The sequence below is a fragment of the Colletotrichum orchidophilum genome (assembly GCF_001831195.1).
Source record: "Colletotrichum orchidophilum strain IMI 309357 chromosome Unknown Scaffold_23.1, whole genome shotgun sequence".
NCBI classification, from domain to species: Eukaryota; Fungi; Ascomycota; class Sordariomycetes; order Glomerellales; family Glomerellaceae; genus Colletotrichum; species Colletotrichum orchidophilum.
In genome coordinates, this window is record NW_019172979.1 from 172,809 (window position 1) to 187,596 (window position 14,788).

Consider the following 14,788-nt stretch of genomic DNA (forward strand, 5'->3'; position numbering starts at 1 on the left):
GCACCCTTCTGCAACCATCAGCTGCACTCAGTTGGTGCCCAGCCAAGAATCCGAACCCGAACCGAGCTGCTCCAGTCTGATTACTGCTGCAGGTTCCAGCACACTGCAGAGCACAGCACGCGCACAGGTCCCGCTCGGTCCCGCAAGCTGGAGCTGATCTAATGATCCCTCCAAGCATGTTGTCATCCTCCGGCCGGCACCGCTGTCCGACACTCGGAGCGCACAGGACCGGCCACGCTGCCAACTCCCAACAGCCTGCCAAGCTCCAGCGTCAGGCGATGTGAGATTCCAAGACCGAGGCAACACCATCTTCAACAAGACCAAGCTGAGCCGAGCAAGTCTTGACGTTTTGCTCTTAAGTGGACTGATTATATACTCAAGCTCTGAATACATAAAAAGACCAACATTTCCCGGGGGGTTGCGAACTTTGGGCACACCGTTACGCACAGTATTGAAACCTCACCATCACAAACACCAGTCACACATAGACACGTCAGGCCTTTGATTCACGCACAACTTCTAGGTTGAAATCGACTTCATTGCCCACCGCTCATCTACGAAGATATCAACACGAGCACGTCCACGAAAAACTAAGCTTTGAACCAAAGCCACAAGGAAATCGTTGAAACCAAGACAGCCGCCCTCAAACACAACCAGATCGAAAGTGATCGATATTCCTGACAAGCACCTCCAGGAAACCACGAGAACGCCCAGCATGTGCATCGTTGTCCTCACCACCGCCCACCCCGATTACGCCCTCATCGTTGTCGACAACCGGGACGAGTTTGTCCTTCGTCCAACTTCCCGCCCTCACTGGTGGACTCACCCTTCTGGCGCTACTGTCCTCTCTGCCCGCGACCTTCAAAGAGCGGAGAAGGGCACCTGGCTGGGCATTACCAAGACTGGCCAGCTCGCAGTCCTCACCAACTACCGCGAGACCGACCAACAGGATGCCAAACACCCCATCCACGCTGCCCGCAGCCGTGGCGGCATGGTCACTGCCTGGTTGGGTTCCGACCCCGCAGAGCCCGCTTCAGTATCGGTGAATCACCTCGTCAAGAATGGTGGTGTCAAGGGCGTCGGCGGCTTCTCCATGGTGGCTGGAAAATTGAAGCGAAAGCGCGGCAACGACGAAAAGCCTGAACGTGCGCTCGAAGGTATTGCCATCATCTCCAACCGGTGCGACGAACTGCAGGATGTACCGTGGATCGGAGAGCAGCGAGGCGAGGTTTATGGTCTCAGTAACACCGTTTACGATGATCCCAAGCCGTGGCCCAAGGTCGAGAACGGAAAGCGTCTAGTCACGGAGGCTATTCAGGAAGCTGTCTCCAACAACCTGGACGAAGATGCCCTGGCCGAGCGTCTGTTCAAAGTCCTGGACACCGATACACTTCCCAAGCACCCCGATATGAGCCTGGCGGACTACATCAAGGAGTTGAAGAAGTCCATTTTCGTGCCCGCCCTTGGTGACGAGAGCCACCGGAAAGCCATGGAGGAGGCAGTCTCCAGGGGACCGGGTCAATGGGCTACGGACGACCAAAAGGCAGCTGAGGACCTGCAACTAGGCGAACGACCTGATCCTCCTGCTCAAGGCACTGTGGGCTTCGAGGTGGGGTTGTACGGGACACAGCGACAGACCATCATCATGGTCGACTGGGATGGCAACGTGACATACCGCGAGAGAGCACTGTGGGATGGCAATGGCAACGTGATTGGGAGGGGCCAAGGAGATGAGGTCTTCAAGTTCAAGATTGAGGGATGGGAGAGCTGAAAAATCATGCTCTCGTCGAGAGGCTGTTGCATCTAGAGGCTCATGCATCGTCAATACCGGCGCGGGAGTTTGTTCTTACCCCACGCATCATGATACGGCATAGTTAACGAGAGAAAGAATTATAAGGATTTTACAGTGGCAATCAGAGTTGACAGTAAGAGCAAGTTTTGGTAATGGAAGTGACGCCTGGTAAATGTAACATGATGTTGTAGAGACTGCACCCCTTGCATGGTGTGGGATAGGCATCGCGGCAGGGGCGTCGGGAAGAAGGTGATGAGGATGGGAATGACACCAGAAGTCAACCTTCCTCTCGCGAATGCCCAAAACTCTCTCTCTCTCGGCAAGAGCTGCATGTGAGTCGACATCTATTCAAGGTCCTCGACCGTGCACTCGATGTCGACGCGTCCTCCAAACATTCAACAACATCAGAGCACCTTTTCATCTGAACCTCATCTTTGGCTCACTTTGCTGCGGCTGTAATACACCGCTCTGGCTGCGTACCTATTCTGGCGCTGATTTTCTCTTCTCGTCTGATTTAACTCGTGTAGGTCACCTTTACCTTCCAGACAATGTGCCCCGCCGAGTCTGGTTCTCTTGGCCTGGTCCTGCTTGCCCACACCGCCCGCTGCATCATCACGATTTCCTTCTTCTGCATCGAATTGGCGTACGCCAACCTCCGCCTCTTTTCTCTTTGGTTTCATTCTTGTTTTCTTGCGGCCACTCTCGTCTTCCACTCATTCACTCAATCGACCCTCATCATTGTCACCTCTTCAAAGTACGGCATCGTCGCCTGGCAAGTGACTCTCACCGTCCTCTTGTGGGCAATCCCCTATCTCGTTTTCCTCAACTGTACCCTGTTCCTTGCGGCACTTGTCATTCTATTGGAAAAATGCGAGACCGTCTATCTGCATCTTCGTTCCTCCCGCTTCGGAGCCGCAATTCGCGAGTACCAAAGCAGACCACCTCGCGCCCGACTATCTCAGGACCAGTTGGGCCCGTCCAGCGCAGCAACGGGCCGGACCTTGAGCGTGCCGAAGCAATCACCGTTGTTTCCAGCATCAACGACACCGAGAAGGAATGTTCAGACATCTCACCATCGACTTCAGAGACAGATTTGGGAATTCATCATTCAGATCTTGGCCCGAACCGACACAGCAGTCATCTCAAGAGTTCCCAAGCAGTCAAAGGTTACGAAGCCCTCGAAGGCGTCAATACTGGCCATCGACCATCCCAAGGATCATCCCAACCATCTCTTCAGCAGCAAGGAGTCCTATCCAGTCGCCAAAGCTACCAACCATATCTCAGTTCTGAAAGACAGGCTGCTGTCAAAAATCGTCGAGTGTTGGGAGAGGTTTCCCACACCAACGCTGACATTGCGCGCCCTTCATCTCTCGATGAAGCCGGCCTTGTGCAGTGCGGAGGAATCCAGTCCCAAGAGAACCAGCCCTTGCTGCCTTCAGAATCTGGAGCCCGGCACAGGGCGAGATATAATGGAGCTCGACGACTCTCAGCCAGCTTCACCACAGGGGGACCTTTGTCCAGCAATCCAACTGTCGCCAGCTTCCCCATCACCGCAAGCACAAGTGAACTACACCCGTTAGATCCGCCTCACGAATCGCTGTCGTCCGAAAATACAATAGTCGCGGGAGAGACGGTTGTTAGCTCCAGCGGGAGCAGCCCCATACACGAAATTTCTCAGCAGCAATCTCGGCTGCACCCCAGACCCCCAAGCCGAGGCGGAATAGAGAAGAAGCGACTCCCCAAGTCTCGCACTTTCACATTGTTATCGAACCTCACAGCCTCTCTCTCCAGGACATCTCTGGCCAGCTTCACCGGAAGTGACCGCATGGCCTCTCTGCAGACGACGGCGTCTCGCAAGACCAGCAGCTCTTCGACTCTTGCAACTCCCATGCCTACCAGAACCCCTACACCCGTTACTCCTGAAGTCAACCCCCTCATCATTACGACGGCGCAGCCATCAGCTTATTGGTCGGGTCGTTTCATGTCATTACAGGATCGTTTCCAAGGCGAATCTCTCCAAGAGCAGACACTGTCGATATTTGTCACAGCCCATGCCTCCAAGGCCAGTATTCTTGCGCAACAGCGTGCTGCCTACCAAGGCCGTGGCAATCTTCCCCTGAGCACGACCACAGCCCTCGATCGCTACGGCACTGCCGCTATCCAAGAAGCTAAGCGACTTTCGGACGAAGACAATCGGAGTCTGCGCGTCTTCCTGCACCTCGAAGCACTCTGCGGTACACCCGAGGCTCAGAAAAGCTTACACGCCTGGCAGGAGGCATATGCCCGGAGGATGGGACGGAGTGTACTTCTGCCTGAAGGCACAAACCCGGATAAGGGATTCGTTGCGCGGCTCTTTAGCGGAAGCGGAAGACGGAGTTTCGGCGGCCCCCAGGTAGGAAAGGAGACTGGCAAGGGCAAGCAGTCGAGTGCCATGCGAGCAAGTATTATGTGATGGTTTGTATTGTTATCATTAGCGGAGGCTGGTTGTGGGAAGCATCATGACTTACGGCGTCTTACTTTATGTTTGGCATGTTGGGAATGGAGGATTACAGGAAGGGCAGCATACTCATATTGTTCGAGTCGTTGAGGGAAGGTTTTTGTCTGTACAAAGGATCAATTGTCCTTGCGTTCTTTAACATGGCGTTCATCAGAGATAAGGTTACCAGAGACGAAAAGTTAGCTGTCAAGACCAATACCCATTTACTTTCTACACCAGCCTAAACTGTCTCCATCCCAAAACGCCTGCTAATGCATAGAGCCACCCTGCAATACCTCGGGCGCCTCCAGACCTCTGCGGGTCTATCTATGTCTCTCGGAACCATACCAAAGCGCCTCCGTCTAATCCTCAGCCTTCTTTCTCAACTTGAGGTAATCCCTGATTTGTTCATGCTTGCTAGCAAAGAACATGCCAAGCTTGTCGTTGCGCCACGTCAGGACGCCAATCTCTGACGCATAGCCCGCGATATCTTCATATTCCCGGGGACTGTCAAAGTCGCGGAACAAGAAGCCGCTAGTGGTCGTCATGCGTTCCGTCTCGAGCTGCCACAGCCGAATCTGATCGACAACGGTGGGTGGCAGGACGGGCCTGTTCCGTACGGCGGCCATGCGGTGCATCTGTTCGTGAGCGTGGGCGGCGAGGTACGAAATGATCTGGTCAGCCGTGATGCCACGCTCGACGGCGTTGCGGATGGAGTTGCGCGTGAGGCGGCCCGAGACCATGTCTGAGAAGCGCAGCTTGAGCTTACAAAAGAGCGAGAGGACGGCAATCTGCAAGGGCGTCTGGCCGTAGGCGTAGATGCGGTAGTTTGTCTCGACGATGATGCTGCCGCCCTTGTTCTCCTCGCTACCGCCGGGGGTCAAGCCGTTGGAGGGCCGCGGGCCAGTGGCTGCGGCGAGTGCGGCGGAGAAGCCTGCGCCTGCGCTGCGGAGGGCGCTGGAGCTGCTAGTGAGCGTCGTCGCGAGGCGGGTCGGGAAGTATTGTTGGGTTTTGTGTTGGGGGATGTAGATGAGGCCAAAGTCGAGGAGGCTGGGGAGCATGTTGCGCCGTGGTTCGGTGAGGGCTTGGGTGTCGTAGGCCCTGCCGAGCTCGAGACTCGCTAGGAGGAAGAGGAAGCTGAGCGCGTCAGTGCTCTCCATGCCCGTGGCGGCGGAGGCGTGCTCCGTCGCCTCGAGCCAGAGCAGCAGGAGGGTCCAGACCTGAGCGTTGGCCTCCTGGAGGAGGAAGGTGAAGCCGGCCTGGGTGATGCCGACGGCGCCGTTGGCGCGACGTACGAGCGCGCCGGCGGCGAGCAGGTCCTTAACGGACGCCTTAGGCCCGCTGACGTCGGCGCCACCGGGGTTGACCGTGTTTACAATGTAGTGTAGAATGTCCTCCCACTTGCGGCGGGCATAGCGGTCGAGGAACGGGACGGTGATTTCGGGCGGGACGGGGAGGGAGGAGGGCACGCCGAAGGAGTTGTGGGTTCCGCCGCCTTCGAGAGCGAGGCGCAGCGAATTTTTGAAGTTTGTCGTCAGCTGCATCTCCTGTGGCCGTTCTTTGGAGGGGGGTGTGATTTGGAGGATGTGCAGGCTGCGAAGGGTCGAGATGGCCTGGTCTTTTTGCCTGCGAGTGAGCGGCAAGATGTGTTAGACTCGGGTTATTTCGCTAATCAGACTTCAGCGCGCACCTTCTCGAGTCCGGCTTGACCCAAACATCGAGGTCCTCCAGCAGCATGGGCTGCGGCATGTATAGAATGGCCATAACAATGGTTTTCGCTGGGCTTCTGGGTCAGCGACCTTGCTCTCTTTCCAACGAAACAACCGATGCCCGACACGATCGGTCGAAGAGGGGAATCACGGCTTCTCACCCAGCGGCGGAATCATCCTGCGGAAGATGGCAAAGGCCGTAGAGGGCTGCAGGTACAGCTTCCTAAAGGTCGTGCCGGGGAGCTTCTCCAGGTAGTCGGCCAGCTGGAGCGATTGACCCGAGCTGACCGACATGATGGGCGATTTGCGCGCTGGAGTTTTGGGTAGAGGAGGGATAGCAGATAAAATTTGATGTTATCTCATGATCGGGTGGGCTGCATGAGGCTTCGGGCTCGAGTTCGGGGCCGGGAGAGGAGCGGAAGCGCTAGAGCTGTTGTGGGTTGGAAAGTTCACGATAGTTTGCGACAAAGGCAAACTGGACGGCGCAGCCGTCATTCAATCATCGAACCGGGCAGGCAGGGGTCTGCGGAGGTTTCCGCCTTAGGCAGGGGCTCTCGTGGGGTGCCTGGCTGGCAGCTGAGATGCGTTATCTTATCAATCATTGTTATCAGTACGTTATCAGCCTGAGATACGTACCTTACCGTCTTCGGCCGCACGTCATATTCCCCGTCGCGACTCCCTTCCCGAAGCTCGCCGAGTTCACCTTGAAACCCATTCTCACCAATTCTTGTCGTTTCAGTCACTGTGAAAGCCAAGAATATGGCTCCGAAGCTGCCACCGTTGCGCTTCGTGCGCTCAGTGAGTCTGCTTGTAACCCAACAACGGTCAATTGAGTCTAATAGCCTCTGAGGTCTTCAACTCCTTCACCAAGGACTCTGGACTTGAGCCGAGGTAAGTTGGCTTGCACCAGTTCTACGATTTGCCAACGAATGGGGACTGACAAAACTTCAGACTACTGGGCAACAACGTAAGAAAGAACTTTCAAGTCGATTGGTAGCGTGTCTCTCGACTTACTCATTAGCAGTTTCGGGTGACGGGCGCATCGGTAGGCAAAGTCGACTTTGAGCTGGCCATCCAGAAGGAGCACACGGTACGTCTAATCTCACTCGTTCTCACTCATAGTAAGGAGTCCCATCTGCTGATGAATAATCTCTCAAAGAATCGCCTCTCCACGATCCATGGCGGAACACTTGCTAGTCTTGTTGATCTTGGTGGCTCTCTTGCTGTCGCATCCAAGGGCCGATTTATGACGGGTGTTTCGACTGACATCAATGGTGAGCATTCACCCTCTTCCAACCAGTCCCCATCGTGTACTCTATGACCAGTGTCGTGCTAGTCAGCTGACCGCCATAGTCACGTACCTCAACCCTGGAGGTAAGCCTGGCGATATCATGACGGGCACCGCCACCTGTGACAAGAGTACGTCGTAGCCCCTGGCAATGCAGTAGCGCCCAAGCTGACTCTTCATAGTGGGAAGAACACTGGCATACACAACAGTCACATTCTTCAATAACAAGGGCGAGTTGGCTGCCAGAGGCAGCCATACCAAGTAAGACTCTTCAACAGGCCGGCCCGGCATTTTGCTGACCTATATCCAGGTACATTGCCAAGACATGGGGGTCAGAGGATTTTGTTGCTCCCGACGAGTATGTTGCCGAAGAAGAGAAATAAAACATATGATGGACTCGGAGTATGCGGGTTGTATTCACAGGAATCAGGGTGAATGAAGGTATAGAATGCCGTGTATTCATAAGTCAGAAGCATTGAGTATCATCACACATTATCTGGTTTCCCACGCACCCCTAATTTCTTTGCTCTTCCCCCATCTCGCAATTAGAACCATTGAATGTTTGTCGCGCCACCTTGCATTGCATAACCATGGATGGACAAGTATCCCACCTACTATGAACACTCCGCCATGTCCTTTAGCATCAGAAACTCAAAATCCTCTGTTGGCAGTAGTGATTCGACCGCCTAGCGCCTCTTCATCATCCACCGCCGTCTGTTTCACCAGGTTTCCGCGCGTTTTCAAGCCATATTCGTCCTTGGTGGCCAGCAAGTAAAGCATGATGAAAACTGCGAGTGTGCCCAAGATCCCGAGGATGAGTGATGGAATGTTGAACCATGTGTAGGTGTCGTACGTGTAGTAGTAATATCCGTATCGCGAGGAAATTTGGGCAAACAGCATCCATACTGCACGGATCAGCCACACAATCGTAATTGCAAGCGCAAGATTCGCAGCCTAGCGGTGTAGTGTTAGCACTCAAAAGATCATATGTTGACAGCGTCGTCCAATACTGAGGGTTATGGAAACATAAGTAAGTACTAACCTTGTGCAGACGCCCTTTAAGAGCTTTCTTGCGGACCAGTGCAACATATGTCACGGCGCCTATGGCGCAAGCAAGGTGAATGCAAGCACACACAAGATCGAATATTTGAGCCACTAAACTCCTCAGAGTCATTCTCTCATACTCGTCACTGGTCAATGCCCAAGAGGATCCCCTATTGATGCTCAGCCACAGGCACATTGCCGTGAAGCTGAGAAGTGAGATCAAGACGACAGCGGCGAGAGAGACCATCTTGCCGATCCGGTATCGCTTTGACGCCTCATCGGTTCGTAGGACGGCGAAAGCCCGCGCGAGGTAGAAGAGTGACAGGAAAGTCAAGGCCTGGCTGACGGCTAAGATCCAGGAAACGATAGACGTGGTGTAAATGATAAACTTGTATAGCGGGGAGAAATACTCGAAGTAGTAGTGTGAGAGGGAGACGATGTTGATGATGACCGAAAGGAGTTCGGGTCTAAGAGAATGTCAACATTAGTCGTCGTCGAACAAACGGCATAAGAATGCATACAATAACCAGAGCCCAAGGGCAACTTTGGTGATGTCTACCCATCGATGAATTGGGTCATGATAGCCTCTTGGCGCCTTTCGCAGAAGGAGAATGAAGAAAGTGAAGCCCGCGATAACAGCTAGTGCCTCTACCACAGTGAACACAATTCCGACGATAGTCTGAACATCCATGTAACCCATGTTAGATGACGTGTAACTCTGGGATACTTACGCAACTATTTTCAAACAGCTGCTTTGGTTGAGTCGTTGCTGATATGAAATGTTCAACGAGCTAGAAAATTGAAGGTTTAGACCGGGAGGTTGGATTGATGGATGATGAGAAAAGCACCACAAAGAAGCCTGGCTGGCGTCCTGTCTTGACTTAAGTAAAAGGAGCCGCTGAACGATGCTTGGCGATCTCAATGCCGAAGCCTGCTGTACATCCGCTTTGAGGTCTCGCCTAGGTAGTACCATTCCATCCCGGCCGGGCGAAGGAAGTCGCCTGGTGTAGACTGCGCCGCACAAGCCCCGGGCGACTTACAGCTTCTACCCGCCTCGCCCAGTATCCACAACCGGGCACGACACATGGCTATGCCACAACGAGAGACCTTGTACTTGTCGCCAAGAAAAGCCAAACGGCCCAATCGTTGTTTCTTGACGCATAAGGCGGGCGCTGTGGTATCCTTGAAAGTAGAAGTCGACTGCAGCCTCTTAGCGTCACAAGTCGGGTGTCTTGTATGTAGGCCGCAGGATATGGACAGGTCCTGACTTGTGCTCGTGACTAGAGGTGCCGTTGTTAGGCTTTAAGTCTCAACCCCCTTGACAATCTCCTCATGGCTCGTTCATAGTCATTCGTCAGCCTCAGTGTATTGTGGACTAAGAATTAAGCCTCTTTTCTGGCTTAAATCAAGCTTAATTCCTCTTCTCCTGATGCGTTTGAAGTCCAAGTATCTTTTGATGAAATCAAGGGTAGAATTCCTCGCCCCAGAGGCAGTGCTTCGCTCTTCGCATGCTTGTCTGTCTACAGAATGTGTCACTCATACTAGTTTCCTGGCCCTTTGCAGAGCATCCATTCATGATCAGGCTCTGAATGCTCCAGGCCCTCAAGCTCTAGCGCCTTGGCGAGGCGCTAAGCCCCTGCCAAAGCCTCGTTGTCCATCGTGACAGTGATAACCTTGCGTTATTCTCCGGGCAAATGCTTTTGAAATGTAAATGTGGCTAGCTCGATACATGTAAGTAATTCTCGGGCGATGTGACGTGGAATGGCCGTTCCCAAGCAGTTGTGGAGAATAGACACGGTGAAGGCTGCGAAGAGTAGGGTTTGGATGCTGAGACCAACAAAAATGATATCTTCGACGCGGTCTAGCCCCTCTCTGTCACTTGCACCGAAGCGAATCCCTCCACTTATTGAGAAGATAAGTAAACAGGAAGTACCTGGGCATTCAGTCCGAATGACAATCTTCAAAAGACTTACCGATGCACTGAAAAGCAAAGGAGAACACATCTCCGAAGACCAAGATCTTTGTCATCCATCTAACGAGGATCAGAGAAAGATGATCCGCTTCCAAAGAGTCGATGATACGCCCGAGAAGCATGTAAATCGAGGCCGCATATAGTGCCGGGGCGAGCAGCGGCAGAAGGGCCTGAATGATGAGCGGGATCTTGGACCAACTCCGTGTTTCGAAGGCGTTCATTGCTCGGCTTCCATGTCCGACGCTTTCTACTACGCAACAGTGAGCAACAAGTCGTCCTTCAAGGATTTACCCCTATGAAGAAGGCGATCTAATACCAGGCCTTCTTAGGTTTCAGTTAGTATCAGCAACAAGACTAGAGGATCTTTGTCCAACGTGTTAAGGCTGTGCTCGGGTTGATATTTCAAAAGTAAGCATACGTGATCGACAGGGGTACGCCACCCTCCGCATTCCCAGCATACATGTATGTCTAAAATACCATGGAGATCTTGACTCACTCTTGGCCCCGAAGAAACTTAGCCATGATCTGGGCGACGAGGCCCTAGATTATCAATGGAGTCAACCTCTCGTCTCTGGGGCGTATTACGACCCGTTTCGACAGGGCTGAAAAATGCTAAACCTGCAAGATTTGGTTTAGAATGATCATTTCCCAGCTGAAGACACCCGTCAACCTGCCTGCTAACCTGCTAGGATCACCTCATCTCTGCTGATTTTCGATGGCCTCATCATAGGTGGTCTGTGAATACGTTGTCACAAACAGATTGAGTCCCAGGCTGTCACAGCGGCTATAAATCAGCTTGTGTTGATTCACGTATTAGGTTGCTGTGGCTACCAACTATTCACGTCGCCATTGTCAAAGAGTGAAGTTGGATCAAACTAAAAGTCGTAAATTCGTAAATAGCGCCATCTAAACAAAGTACACTGGGAATCCACAAGTGAGTGGAAACGACAGACCACGTTCCAAAACCTGCACTTTGCCTATGGTAACAGGTCAAACTGCCGGGTTGCCACTACCAGGACCACATCCATACGTGTATGCAAATCCCTCCCAGGGATCGCAAAACTAGCAACATCCTTTTTTTTCTATTGGGGAATAAGGAAGGATGGAATCGTCCTGGAAATCCAAATCCTCGAAATAAATGCAACATAGAATCGTCTCGTAATGTACGAGGTCTGTAAATCGCCTTCTGTACATTCATGTTTCATACTGAAAAACAAGTCATGGCCCTGAACCCAATGGCCTCATGTGAGAGTTGCCAGCATGGCGCGCATGATTCCAGGGGGAGGACCTGGGAACTCTCGCGTTAGCGTGGGCTCTGCTTTGACGAGACGGTGACGAAGCGTACCTTAGTAGTACTTTGGTACGCTGATGGCCATCCTACCTTTCTTGTCCTTTTCGATCCTCACTCCGCGCCGCGGCTCCTCTATCTTCTCGACCTTCTCCTCGAAGAGTACCACAGCACCATCGGGCATCTGCTCAGCACGGACGAGCTCGCGGCTCCTTCCATGCTTGCGATCGTGAAGTTCGGCCTCGAGAGCCTTAATCTCGGACCTGATATTCTTGCGAGACCGAGAACGGCTACGGCGACGCTCTGCAACTGCCAAGGGTCCGATGGGGACTTCCTCGCTGTACTCTCGGCGCTCGTATACGACTGGTGTTGCCGTTGTAGAAGTCGTGTAGGAGGTGGAGCTGCGAGCAGGAGAGACGTCGCGGATGATAGTAGTCTTATTGATAACCTCTTGGACCGGAGCGGGAGGTGGTGGGGGAGGTACCTCGTAATGCACTGAAGGAGGGGCAGGAGGATGGGCCGAAACAACGGTCGGTGGCGCAGGAGGCGGCGCCACTGAGGCAGGCGCTGATGGAGGAGGAGCCAGGACGACTGTCGGGGGTGGCGGGGGAAGGGCAGCCACCGGTGGAGGGATAGTATAGATCTCCTCGTGATGTTCTTCATGCTTGCCAGCCGATGATCGAGCAGCGGCAATCTCCAATTCGCCTAACACACAGTCAGATGCATTCGAACAATTGAACTCATGTGGAATCTACTTACTCTGCTTGTACTCTTCGCTGAGCTTCAGAAGTTCATCGATGTTGTCCTGACCAAGAGCCTTGAGAACGATGACGGTGTTACCCTAGCAATCAGTTAGTCTAAGCTCAGTGCATTAGGTTGAACCTGGACTTGCCTCTTCGATGTAGGGATAGCCCAAATCGATGAGGGCACGCTTGGAGACTAGGCGTTGCGGAATGCGAGTCTTTCCCTTCTTCGGGTATGCGCTGCGAACGGTCGTCGCGCTCTTGGTGGTGCTGCTGGTCGTCCTGCTTGAGGTGCTGCTTGACCTGGAGCTGCTTCGGTGCGAACTCTTTTTGGTTGACCTTGACACCCTAGATTCTCGGCTCCGGTCTCTGCGTCGACGAGTAGTAACGACCTCACGCTCCTTTACCCGCTCGGGCATGCCGCGGAACTCTTCGTCGCCATAGTAGCCAGGCTCGGCGATTTGGATCTCGTCGTACCGTTGAGATGGTGCGGGGCCCAGTTGGCGGGTGCGGGGCAGAGGAATGGGAACGTATGGAGGCGCCCGGTAATCGTCGCGAGGGCGAACATCCTCTCTGCGAGCTGGTGGGGGGTATTCCTCACGCTCATAAAAGCGGAGGGGACGGCGGTCGAAGGTGTCGAGAGAAGACTGGCGACGAAGCATGGTCGGGCGGCGTGGGGGAGATGGCTCGCGGAATTCGCGCTGCTCCTTTTCAAAGAAAAGGCGACGGTCAAACTCCCGGTCCAAAGGCTCTCCGCGACGCGGACCATAACGATCTTCCTCTACGTAGCGGCGTTCTCTCACAACATCCTCTTCGTAGCCCCCTCGGTGTCCGCGATCAAATGGACCGCGGTCGAAGCGTTCATCTGAGTGATCTCTGCCCCGGCGGGGTGGTGGGCGGTAGTCATCCCGTTCCTCGAAGCGGCTTCGTTCTTCGAATCGGCTTCGCTCATCGGGATAGCGACGGTCATCCGGGTAGCCGCGGTCTCGCTCCCGTTCTTGCATAAAGCGGTCGCGGTCCCAGCGTTCAGCACGGCCGGCCATTTCGAATGATGGAAAACGTATGTGTGGTCGAAATGAAATAATAGTCGATCTCGGGTATCACAAAGTATTGTTGAAAAAAGGCGGTGGTCGCGAAATTAGGGATCCGGGATGACACAGGTTGTGGGTTGTTCCCGGGAAGATGTGGAATAATCGGGTGATGGCAGGAGTTCGTGGTTGTGACTCTCCAGAAAAGTCACTCGTATTGCGAGAGTGCAGAACCAGAGCGATGACGACACCTCAAGGGAGAGAGGGACAGAATAGAGCGAAGAAAGAGGGGAAAAGCAGCAGAGTGAGTGAGCGGTGGAATGGCTGGCCCCCTAACGTATGCGAACCCAGGCCAATAGCGCCGGTAAGGTAGTGTCGGTGAAGGCCGTTGACCCGCCTTGAGTGCAGTGGACTATTTTGGAATTGGGATTGGGTAATGGAGTAGCGGCGCCGCCCTGCGTTGGAGTGGCGTGCAAGTGGCTTCTTACAGGGGTTGTAAGACTGGTAGGTGACACTGTAGCACTGGCACCCGTATGGTGAAAGGTGCGTGGTATCTGTGGCGATGACAGAGAGAGTGAGAGAGAGCGGAAAACAGGACAGGCGATAACCACCCCTCCTTTGGCTGACTGATGTTTGGTGACGAACACAGAAGGGTGATGTGATGGAAAGCCGGACTCGACGAGTGACTGGACTCGGTGGTCTAGACTCTGTTGTGTGTGTTTGTGTGCGGTGGTAGACGTGGGTAGTAATCGGCCTATGAGAAGGCAATGTGAATCCAGAAGCCACCCAGAACTCTGGCAGCTGACCTCACGAAACTGGGCCTGTGACTTTGTAGACCTGATGATGGTCCTTCGTCCACTCAACACTCCCCCGAAAACGATCCTCGGACTGTTCTTGCTGAACCACTGTAGCTGCGAAATGTGTTGCAGGCTGTCGTACCGGTCCAAGCCGTGAGTTGTGTCGTTTTAAAGGTCCTTGCGGGAAAAGAGCAGACAAACGAAAAGAAGGTGGCTGGGAAGAAATAAGGCGGTTTTGTAGTTTTAGTCCTGGACGTAACGGAGATTTGTGGTGGAGTGGAAAAGCAGGCTTCTTGGACGACGGACGGAAGCCAGGACAGGGTTGGCTTGGCTGGTCAAACTGAGCGAGGAAGATGGTGGTGTTGGCGATGCCGCTTGAGCGATGATCCCAGCTTGTCTGGCGTTCTCTGGATGGTCCAACGGCCTGGTAGGGACAAGATGGCTGCTGTTAGTCATGCGACGGACGGATGGCCCGCAGCTCTCCCGCATCATGGCAGAAACACCAATGAGGATGCCAATGGGCATCCGAACTCGAGATCCAAAGCCTGTTTCATCGTTGGACAGGCTACTGGCCGCAGGCCCGCAGCATGGCATTTCGCGATGGAGGGCGAGAATGAGTGTCGGTTCTTAACGAGCGCCATCAGCGGCGTA

The 14,788-nt window shown here is 53.8% G+C and overlaps 7 protein-coding genes across 7 annotated transcripts; 3 read left to right on the plus strand and 4 right to left on the minus strand.

The window, feature by feature from the left end:
• Positions 1-715: 715 nt before the first annotated feature.
• CORC01_03748 (uncharacterized protein) lies at positions 716-1,771 on the plus strand (the record flags this gene model as incomplete). Its single annotated transcript, XM_022615397.1, has 1 exon — positions 716-1,771. One exon carries the CDS (start codon positions 716-718, stop codon positions 1,769-1,771), a length of 1,056 nt encoding a protein of 351 aa, XP_022478062.1.
• Positions 1,772-2,340: 569 nt separating this feature from the next.
• Positions 2,341-4,244, plus strand: CORC01_03749 (uncharacterized protein; the record flags this gene model as incomplete). The annotated part of the gene is made up of 2 exons (XM_022615398.1): positions 2,341-3,307; positions 3,373-4,244. The coding sequence occupies 2 exons, from the start codon at positions 2,341-2,343 to the stop codon at positions 4,242-4,244; spliced, it is 1,839 nt and encodes a 612-aa protein (XP_022478063.1).
• A 386-nt stretch (positions 4,245-4,630) lies between these two features.
• CORC01_03750 (transcription factor tfb2) lies at positions 4,631-6,271 on the minus strand (the record flags this gene model as incomplete). Its single annotated transcript, XM_022615399.1, has 3 exons — positions 4,631-5,894; positions 5,959-6,046; positions 6,139-6,271. The coding sequence occupies 3 exons, from the start codon at positions 6,269-6,271 to the stop codon at positions 4,631-4,633; spliced, it is 1,485 nt and encodes a 494-aa protein (XP_022478064.1).
• A 465-nt stretch (positions 6,272-6,736) lies between these two features.
• Positions 6,737-7,648, plus strand: CORC01_03751 (thioesterase superfamily protein; the record flags this gene model as incomplete). Its single annotated transcript, XM_022615400.1, has 8 exons — positions 6,737-6,775; positions 6,828-6,868; positions 6,929-6,944; positions 7,002-7,067; positions 7,137-7,251; positions 7,331-7,396; positions 7,448-7,526; positions 7,576-7,648. 8 exons carry the CDS (start codon positions 6,737-6,739, stop codon positions 7,646-7,648), a joined length of 495 nt encoding a protein of 164 aa, XP_022478065.1.
• Positions 7,649-7,916: 268 nt separating this feature from the next.
• Positions 7,917-9,009, minus strand: CORC01_03752 (uncharacterized protein; the record flags this gene model as incomplete). Its single annotated transcript, XM_022615401.1, has 3 exons — positions 7,917-8,219; positions 8,308-8,776; positions 8,831-9,009. The coding sequence occupies 3 exons, from the start codon at positions 9,007-9,009 to the stop codon at positions 7,917-7,919; spliced, it is 951 nt and encodes a 316-aa protein (XP_022478066.1).
• A 979-nt stretch (positions 9,010-9,988) lies between these two features.
• CORC01_03753 (uncharacterized protein) lies at positions 9,989-10,502 on the minus strand (the record flags this gene model as incomplete). The annotated part of the gene is made up of 2 exons (XM_022615402.1): positions 9,989-10,212; positions 10,283-10,502. The coding sequence occupies 2 exons, from the start codon at positions 10,500-10,502 to the stop codon at positions 9,989-9,991; spliced, it is 444 nt and encodes a 147-aa protein (XP_022478067.1).
• Positions 10,503-11,522: 1,020 nt separating this feature from the next.
• Positions 11,523-13,355, minus strand: CORC01_03754 (uncharacterized protein; the record flags this gene model as incomplete). Its single annotated transcript, XM_022615403.1, has 4 exons — positions 11,523-11,569; positions 11,663-12,274; positions 12,329-12,410; positions 12,561-13,355. 4 exons carry the CDS (start codon positions 13,353-13,355, stop codon positions 11,523-11,525), a joined length of 1,536 nt encoding a protein of 511 aa, XP_022478068.1.
• Between the last annotated feature and the right edge of the window lie 1,433 nt (positions 13,356-14,788).